We start from the raw sequence: 9738 nt of genomic DNA, 5'->3' as shown, positions 1-9738 counted from the left end.
TTACTATCAAATGTCGACCTTGCAGTTAATTGCTTAGACAGTTACATTTAATAAACTCCAAATCTGCAGCATACAAAAGGTCACAACAGTTTTGGCCAATGAAGACAATAACATTTTAAAATTAGGGCTGTTGATTAATCGCAGTTAACTCACGCAGTTAATTATCCTGGGTTCTGGGCTGGTTGGTTTGTACAGCCTGGACTGAATCTTGTGCTGCTTCGGCTTCACTGTTGCAGGACTCAGGCTAGGGAGATTAAAGACCTCACAGGCAATGACTGCAGCCTAGACATGCCCTGCATCTCTGACCCATTGTGCCTCAGGGAGAGTCAGTGCCTCCAGCAGTCTTGGAGAAGGGCAAGCACTGTGCCATGCTTGGACAGCAGTAGTGCTGGAATCACATGGCCTTTCCCTCCCCAAGCACTAGGACTATGACAGTGAGTGTCCCTTCCACCACAGCAAAGGTTCTCATGTGATCTACCCCCCCCCCCCCCACTCACTCCCACACTGGCTGTACGTAGTGACACCTTCCCATATTGTTCAGCTTTCCCTCCAACGTTTAGTGACACAAAAGGAAGGGGAGGAACACCGTGGTGTATTTCAAGGGGGAATAATGAGAAATCCGGTGTCTTGTATTTCTGAGCATCTGTGTCTATTTTGATTGCTGCTCTCATTTCAGATCAGCCCCTGCGTCTCTTCCCACATGAGCTACCAGAGGCATGGAGCTACGGGGACAGCTCTCCAGCCGCTTGTTCTGTGCCATACTCCTAGCAGTGATTCCCTTTTCAGGTAAAAGCATTATTGGTAAAACACTTCTCTGCAGCACAAAATCCCTGGAGAGAGAGACCTAAACCTGCACGAAACCCCTGCTGGTATCTGTGTTTCAGCAGAGAAAATGTTTTTATTCGTGTTACTGAGACACAAACAGGCGATTCAGGAGGCATTTGGGGATCTGGTCCTGGACGCATCTGGGTGCTCTCAGCTCTTACTGAGCTCGGCATCTCACAGCAGGTTCTCAGGACCTTGCAGTTTCAGAGCCTTTGTTAGCCCTGGTTTCTCCAGTGAGGTGCTCAATTCATCATAAACCTGCTGTCAGTAGGAGGTGGAGCTGTGCTATTTGTCTTCTCTGTGGATCTGCCCCAATTCTAGCCATCAGGGAAAGATGACCAATGCAAAGCCCTTAGTGTAGAAAAGAAAAAAACACAATTTGGCTTGGTTGAGCTTATCCCAGTTTTAAACTGGATAAGCTGCACTAGTGGAAATTGCATCTTGCTCTGTTTATATCTAGCAGGTTGCACTGGTACACCTGGTGGCTGATGGCTGGGATCAGGGCAAACAGAGCGTTGACATTTTCATTTGAAACTTTTTTTTTCAATAGGAAAATGTCCTTTTCCCAACAATGTCCATTTTCTGAAGAATTTTTTTTTTAATTTTATGATCTTTTAACAGACCTCCTTTTCCCGTTTCTCCATCCCCCTCACCCATTTCCTATTTTATAACTGAAAAAGGAGAAAAGTGAGAAAAAACACATAAGCTGCTTCCTCCAAAAAAACAACCAAAAAATCTTCTCTTTAATCAAAACATTGGAAAAATTTGAATTGTTTCACACACCAAACAAAAAAAAATATTTTTTCTATGTTTCTTGAAACATATCTTATCATTTTTCAACAAGTTCTCATAGGCCAGCCCTACAATCTCCCAGGCAGGCTCTTGTTAAATATTTGGCATGTTTGATCTATTATACAATGTCTTGTACGTCAAAGGTGCAATAACAAAACTGAATTTCATTCTTCTTTGACTCCCATCTATCAGCCCAGCAATTACGATGGGGGATGAGTGACATCTTTCCATCACTTTCGGTCTTGAACCAGCTTCACAGCTTAGTTTGTCCTTAAACCTTTTTGGTTTATGTCACGGTTTCTACCCAATGCATTCTCAGTCTTCCTCTATTTCTAGTTCCTTGCACTCTGATATGTATCACCATATATGGTATCCTTTTCAGGACCATTCCTGACATGTCAAACCAGCGTGGTTATCCTTCTTGAATCTTCTGCAAAAGAGTTGTTTCTTGCCCTACCCATATTCTTATCACTTCATTTTTTTTATTTTCTGAAGTCTGGAAACTCTCAGTATTCCCCCCAGCCAGTTAATTTCTGCAGTCAATATCTTCTATTAGCTAGCTTTCCTCATACTCCAGTGTTCCAACCTCCACAGCGGTATCAGCAAGGCACTTGTCTCCTACATGCTGAGCTTCTTTGTTACAAAAATGTCTTTAGCCTTCCAGATGTGGCAGTTTTCCAAATTGCAATATCAGCTCATCTTATTCTTCTTATGTCATTTTCACAATTCCCATTCTTTGATACTTGTCCTAAAGATGCACAATATTTCCACTTCTTCTAGTTCTTTGTCTTTGACTTTAATCTTTACCTCTTCTTCTTGTCTTCCAGTTGCCATAATTTTTGTCTTACCTGTGCTGATGCTTAAGCCAAATTTTCTACTTTCCTGGTCTACCTTGTCAGTAATTCTCTTTTAATCCTCCTTGGTCAATGCTATCAGATCAATATCAACTGAGAAGCTAAGGTTTTTAATAATAAGAATAGTCTTAGATCCTCATTATGAATTAACAATATCAATAGCAATCAAGTACATATTTGCAGAGTATTTCCACTCTTTAATTTATGAAAATAGATTCCTGTCCCAGCACTTGGAATTCATGGCTATTACAGGCACCATCAGTTTTATTCTGGACAAACCCTGAGGGTACAATTACACTATAGCTGGAGAACTGATTGCAGCTCTGGTAGGAACACCTGTGCTATCTTGAATCAAGCTAGCTTGGTTAAAAATACCACGGAAGACACAGCAGCATGAACCCCTGCGTGAGCTAGGAATGTGAGTATGTACCCAGAGTTCCAGGCGGGCTTATACAGCTAAAGCCGAGGCCACCATGTGTTCATTGCTCTTTTTAGCCAGGCTAGCTAGATTCAAGCTGGCACTGAAATGCCTACTGAGCTGCAATCACTCCCCCAGTTGCAGTGTGGACACTCCCTCATTTGGGTTTGCTTCTTTCAGAGAGTTTTGAAGTCAGCTCATCCCCAACTGTCACAGGGATCGTGGGCCAGGATGTGGTCTTACCCTGCCAGGTCTCCACTGGGATGCAGCCAGCCAAGATGGAAGTGCAGTGGAAGAAAATCATCCAGGCAGCTATAGAGACTGTCCATGAATACAGAGCCCAGCCAGGCCAGGATGTGCCAGGGCCGAACTACCAGGGACGGACCGTGCTGTTGAAGGATGGATTCATCTCAGGGAATGTGTCTTTAAAGCTGAAGAACGTCCGACCAGCTGATAGGGGAACGTACAGCTGCATTGTGAAGTCTAACGAGTGGAGTGCTGATGCTGCAACCGAGCTTCAAATTGCAGGTTGGTGATTTCATTGGGCAGGGTCAGATTTTGCCTGTCCATGATGCAGATGTGCAGTGAGGAGAGGGCATGAGGAGCCTTGTCCCTCTCTGCGACTTGTATAAAGGCCAGGCAGACTCCAGACCCTGTCCACACAGTGCCCTGAGGGTGCTGAGCAGGAGGCAGACCGAGCTCAGCCCCATTTGAACCAGCCAGTGGAGCTGCCCAGCTCTGCAAGGGGCTGCAAGTCGCATGTAGCAGCCTGTGTACACGTAGGAGCTCTGGGGTAGGACAACTCCCCACTGGCCCCTTCCTCTAGAATGTGCCTATAGGGGGAAACTGAGCCCTAAATGCACAGACTATGAAACACTGGGCCTGGTTTTCAGTCACACCAAGGGCTCCTACACTGCTGCACTGGCAGTGTATCAGGGTCTTAAAGTGGGCAGAAATGGCCCCTTGAGAATAGGCCCTGGGCAGGTCTCTGGCTGGCTTAATGACTTTACACCCACTCAGCAGCCAGCCTCCAATAGAAGGGCAGATTGGGCTGTGTTAGGCACCTGGGCAGAGCACAATGTGCCCTGGATATCCACTGCTTACCAGGCTCCATGGGGACCAGCTGCTCAAACTTACACCAGGGTGCTGGGCAGCCCTTACCTGGACCCAGAATACAAAGAGTGAAGGTGGCTTAAAGGCATTTCTCTCTTCTATGTTTCCCCAAAGTGCAGAGAATAGGGGACAGACAAACAGGCCCAGACCTCTGAGATCCCAAACTAAGGGCTTGTCTGAACTTCAGTTTAGACACACACTACAGCGACAGAAGGGGTTCTCCCATCGCTGGAGTGAATCCATCTCCCCGAGAGGCAAACGCTAGGTTGACAGAAGAATTCTTGCATCAACCTAGTGCTGTCGACACTGGGTGTAGGTCGGCTTAACTGCAAAACTCAAGGGTGTGGATTTTTCACCTCCCTGAGCAATGTAGCTGGGTCGACCTAACTTTTGAGTGTAGACCTGGCCTGAGTATTGGCATGTGGCATTTTGGAGGCCAGGCAGCCATAGAACATGCCGTTCACTGTGGAGACTGGCCATGATCTGGAATCCCCTGGAGAAGCAGGTGAAGAATTTCCAGTAGGAAAAACACAGAAAGTGGGAGAGTGCCCTGAGTTAAAAATAAAGCCATAACAAAGGGACAATGCCGTTTCCCTAAAGCTACTCCCTTCCAAATCTCTCTCTTGTTGTTTGAACTGTGGCTTCTGTGTCCATTGATGTGCTGGGTCCCTGGGCCGGGGATTGACCTAACCTGCAGGTCAACAGGGTGGTTCCCCAAACCCAAACTCCACTGGGTTACCAAGAATGGGCGGGATCTGCAGCCTGTGACCAAAACAGAGCAGGGTCGTCAACTTCTGTTCAGTGTTGTGAGCCACGTCACAATCCTGGGAGAGGAAACTGGAGAAATCAGCTGCGTTGTCTAGAACAGCCTGTAATAGATGACTAGGACATAGCTAATGTAGCAACACTTGTATTTCAAAAAAGGGCTTCAGAGGTGATCCTGGCAATTACAGGCTGATAAGTCTAACTTCAGTACCAGGCAAATTGGTTGAAACTGTAGGAAAGCACAGACTTATCGGGCAGTTGGATGAACACACTATCTTGGGGAAGGGTCAATGCAGCTTTTGTAAAGGGAACTCATGCCTCACCCGTTCTTAGAGGGAGTCAACAGGTGGGCCAAGGTGATGCAGTGGATACAGTGTATTTGGATTTTCAGAAAGCCTTAGACAAGGTCCCTCACCAAAGGCTCTTAAGCAAAGTAACCTGTCATGGGATAAGAGGGAAGGTCCTCTCATCGGTTAATAACTGGCTTAAAGACAGGAAAGAAAGAGAAGGAATAAGTGGTCAGTTTTCACAAGGGAGAGCGGTAAATAGTGGGGTCTTCCAAGGATCTGTACTAGGACCTCTGCTGTTCAACATCTTCAAAAATGATCTGGGAAAGGAGGTGAACAGTGAGATGGCAAATTTGCAGATGTTAATGTTAATTCTGATTGCTAACATTTTTATGATCTCTCTTAGCCTAATTTTGCAAAGCTAGACGGAAGTCTTTCTTAACTATTCTTTAGCATAACTTAGAGTTTCAGGCCTCTGTGTTAATAGATGTAATATGACAATCTTTGAACGCTGCATTCGATCAATTCCAGAATTTCAGGGAATGCTCTAGACATCAACAGGCAGAACCCTGTCAATTTTGGTGGTAATCTGCAAACTGGAAAGGGGAAATGGAGGACACATGGATCGCCTAGCACCTGCATAGCAGAGCTAGCACAGCACTTTCAACCACTTCTATAATTGTCTGCAGATCAAAGAACCAGTTGATGGCATAAATAACCCCTTTCAGCATAACAACTCCCCCATCTCATCTTTGCTCTGTTTGTCCCAGTAGGATTTAAAAATGGTGAAACACTGGAAAAGAAAGAAAAGAAGAGAGTAAGATTTTCCCTCCCAGAAACCCCTAAGAAGAGCATTGGTGAGTCTGCATTCTTTGTTCTCTACTTTCAATACCACCAAAATGTTTATTATGATAGATTAGGAGTAATATCATAAAAATAATAAAAAAGGTAAGAATCATTGGTGAACTTCAGTGTAGACACACACTACAGCGACAGGAGGGGTTCTCCCATCACTGGAGTGAATCCATCTTCCCGAGAGGTGAAAGCTCGGTTGACAGATGAACTCTTGCATCAACCTAGTGCTGTGGACACTGGGCTTAGGTCGCCTTAACTGCACCACTTAAGGGCATGGATTTTTCACCCCCCTGAGCAATGTAGCTGGGTCGACCTAACTTTTGAGTGTAGACCTGGCCTGAGTATTGGCATTGGCATGTGGTATTCTGGAGGCCAGGCAGCCATACAACTTGCCATTCATTGTGGAGACTGGACACGATCTGGAATTCCCTGGAGAAGCAGGTGAAGAATTTCTTTGAAGTCCAGAAGGAAAAACACAGAAAGTGGGAGAGTGCCCTGAGTTTTAAAAATAAAGCCATAACAAAGGGACAATGCCGTTTCCCTAAAGCTACTCCCTTCCAAATCTCTCTCTTGTTGTTTGAACTGTGGCTTCTGTGTCCATTGATGTGCTGGGTCCCCGGGCCGGGGATTGACCTAACCTGCAGGTCAACAGGGTGGTTCCCCAAACCCGAACTCCACTGGGTTACCAAGAATGGGCGGGATCTGCAGCCTGTGACCAAATCAGAGCAAGGTCGTCAACTTCTGTTCAGTGTTGTGAGCCACGTCACAATCCTGAGAGAGGAAACTGGAGAAATCAGCTGCATTATCTAGAACAGCCTGTAATAGATGACTAGGAGATAGTTAATGTAGCAACACTTGTGTTTTAAAAAAGGCTTCAGAGGTGATCCTGGTAATTCTGTTTGCTAACATTTTTATTATCTCTCTTAGCCAAACTTTACAAAGCTACATGGCAGTCTTGGTTAACTATTCTTTAGCATAACTTAGAGTTTCAGGCCGCTGTGTTAATGGATGTAATATGACTATTTTAGAACGCTGCATCCGATCAATTCCAGAGTTTCAGGGAATGTTCGAGATATCGATGGGCAGAACTCTGTCAATTTTGGTGGAAATCTGCAAACTGGAAAGGGGAAATGGAGGACACATGGATCGCCTAGCACCTGCATAGCAGAGATAGCATAATACTTTCAACCACTTCTGTAATTGTCTGTAGATGAAAGAATCAGTTGATGGCATAAGTAACCCCTTTCAGCATAACAGCTCCCCCTTCTCATCTTTGCTCTGTTTGTCCCAATAGAATTTAAAAATGGTGAAACACTGAAAGAGAAAGAAATAAAGCGAGAAAGGAGAAGAATAAGTTTCCTCCCAGAAACCTTTGAGAACAACACTGGTAAGTCTGCATTCTTTGTTCTCTACTTTCAATACCACCAAAATGTTCATTATGATAGATGATGAGTAATATCATCATAATAAAAGATAATAATCATTGGTGAACTTCAGTGTAGACACACACTACAGCGACAGAAGGGGTTCTCCCATCACTGGAGTGAATCCATCTCCCCGAGAGGCAAACGCTAGGTTGACAGAAGAATTCTTGCATCAACCTAGTGCTGTCGACACTGGGTGTAGGTCGGCTTAACTGCAAAACTCAAGGGTGTGGATTTTTCACCTCCCTGAGCAGTGTAGAGTTGTGTGGGGATGGAGAGATGCAAAGAGACCCTGGTGCATACAATGAGCTCAGCCTACATAAGCTATGAACTGTGTGCCCCCTCCCACAATCCGAGTTCACAGGGTCCTGAGGCATGTGAGGTGCTAAGAACCCAGAACATTCAGTGACTTCAGGTAAGCTCCAGGAAGCTGGTTAGCATGTCTGTAGGGTCTTTTATTTTTTTCTTAAAACAATGTTTTCTTAAACACAATGCATTTACCTATCTCACCATTTGCCCAAACACACAGAAGAAAAGAAGGTTTTAGAGTAGCAGCTGTGTTAGTCTGTATTCGCAAAAAGAAAAGGAGGACTTGTGGCACCTTAGAGACTAACACATTTATTTGAGCATAAGCTTTCGTGAGCTACAGCTCGCTTCATCGGATGCATTCAGTGGAAAATACAGTGGGGAGATTTATATACATAGAGAACATGAAAAGAACATGAAAAAGAACATGAAAAGAGAGAAGAAAAGAATTGATTAGCTAAAGAACATCAAAAATCTCACCCTTTCTGCATAGGAAACAGACACAAATGATTCTTACAAGGTAGCAGAACTATTCATTTTGTCACAATGGAAATTATTTGATTAGTAAAATGTGGGCACACACTCTCCTTCAGTGGGTCATCTGATCTATTTCCCACCCCTGTGCACATGTATGAATACACAGTTTTGAGGAAACAATGGGTAAAACATTTTTTCTTTTTTTCCCCCCAGAAACCTCTGAGAAGAAGACTGGTAAGACTGCGCTCTTTGTTTTCTACTTTCAATAATACCAAAATGTTTATTAAGATAGATTATGAGTAATATCATAATAATAAAAGGTGAGAACCATTGGTGAACTGCAAACAGCCCTTTTAGGCACTGACAATTTTAAGGAAAGTCAACGGAAAAGAAGTGCATGTTGAGAACCTAAAATGAGGGAATTCTTCAGAGAATTTAACAAAATTCCTGACCACCCAAGTCTAGTGAGTCAGTTTGTGGTCAGGATTTATTGGCGACTCATTGGGATAAATTTTAGACTGTAGCTTTCCCCTTTTTATGCTTAAAGATTTTGTATGTTGTGAAAACTATTTGTTTAATAAATAACCTCTCTGATGTAATATTGAGGAATAAAAATAATAAATGAGAAATTATGATGCTGTGCTGATGCTTTGTTTGTTTGTTTTGAAATCTTGCCAGGTCTGTATCCATCTCGTCCATTTTATTTGTCAAATAATTTTAATTGTGCTTCCAGCAAACACACACAACAAAAGACCCCAAACAACCTAGAATCGTTCTCTATCTTTAAAATGAAAAGGCACTTCTGGATCAGGACACATCTATGTGTTGGATATTTTCAGTAACTAATGATCTTTGTTTTTTGTTTTTTTTTTGTCTTGTTCTACAGAAAAAATGGCTGAGGCTAACTTCGAACCACAAAAGTTTCTCGTGGGCCTGGTTGTTGTCCTCATTGTTGTTATCATCATCGGGATCATCTTCTTCATTTATTATTGTTTAAGTAGGAAAATCTTCTTTCTACATTTCTAGACTTTCTTCATATTTATAATATAAGACCAAATTCTGTGTAAATAATGTATGTGACAGGCTACTTCTGACCTAAACAAAATAATGTATTCCTCTTTCTTTCTTTTTTTAATTTTAGTTTTGTATATTGTTTTCAGCGTGGTAATTTTAAAGTGTAACTGATTTAGGGAAGTGCTAGTCCTGTGTTTTTAAAATTTGCATCTATTTTATTGACTATTGTGTTAAATTATTTTTTCTATTTATTGTAGTGTGTGCAATGGCCTATGGCTGATACTATACTAAATCACTTACTCAGTGTTTACTGAAATCAGCAGCAAGGGGAATATTTGGTGAGGAGGGCTGCAGTCTTTGTCCCACTACCTGCAAATAGTATAAATTATTACTAGAAACAGGCTCCAAAATTGGAACCAGTTTTTGACTCAACCCCTCACATATTTGTGAGTGTTTGGCTCCATTATTTTGATTCAGTGAATTATAGACAGACAAACCATGAACTTTGTCTCAGGATCCAGATTTAAATTCTATCCCACTGCAACCCTGAGCAAAGGAGGAGGGAGATTTGGCATTAGAAACCAAGCCCAGGAAAACAACATCTCCCC

At 43.1% G+C, this 9738-nt stretch overlaps 1 protein-coding gene across 1 annotated transcript in view; it reads left to right on the top strand.

Annotated features, from left to right (window-relative positions):
• The first annotated feature begins 716 nt into the window (after nucleotides 1-716).
• LOC141976804 (butyrophilin subfamily 1 member A1-like) overlaps nucleotides 717-9738 on the top strand; it is a 35140-nt gene continuing 26118 nt past the window's right edge. The window contains exons 1-6 of the mRNA XM_074937968.1: nucleotides 717-786; nucleotides 3070-3417; nucleotides 5828-5911; nucleotides 7204-7296; nucleotides 8330-8350; nucleotides 9003-9113. Of these exons, the coding sequence (XP_074794069.1) occupies nucleotides 717-786; nucleotides 3070-3417; nucleotides 5828-5911; nucleotides 7204-7296; nucleotides 8330-8350; nucleotides 9003-9113 (727 nt within the window). The remainder of the gene's footprint in view (nucleotides 787-3069; nucleotides 3418-5827; nucleotides 5912-7203; nucleotides 7297-8329; nucleotides 8351-9002; nucleotides 9114-9738) is intronic.

This window comes from Natator depressus, chromosome 23 (assembly GCF_965152275.1).
Source record: "Natator depressus isolate rNatDep1 chromosome 23, rNatDep2.hap1, whole genome shotgun sequence".
Lineage (NCBI taxonomy): Eukaryota > Metazoa > Chordata > Testudines > Cheloniidae > Natator > Natator depressus.
This window is presented reverse-complemented; position numbering and strand designations above follow the sequence as displayed.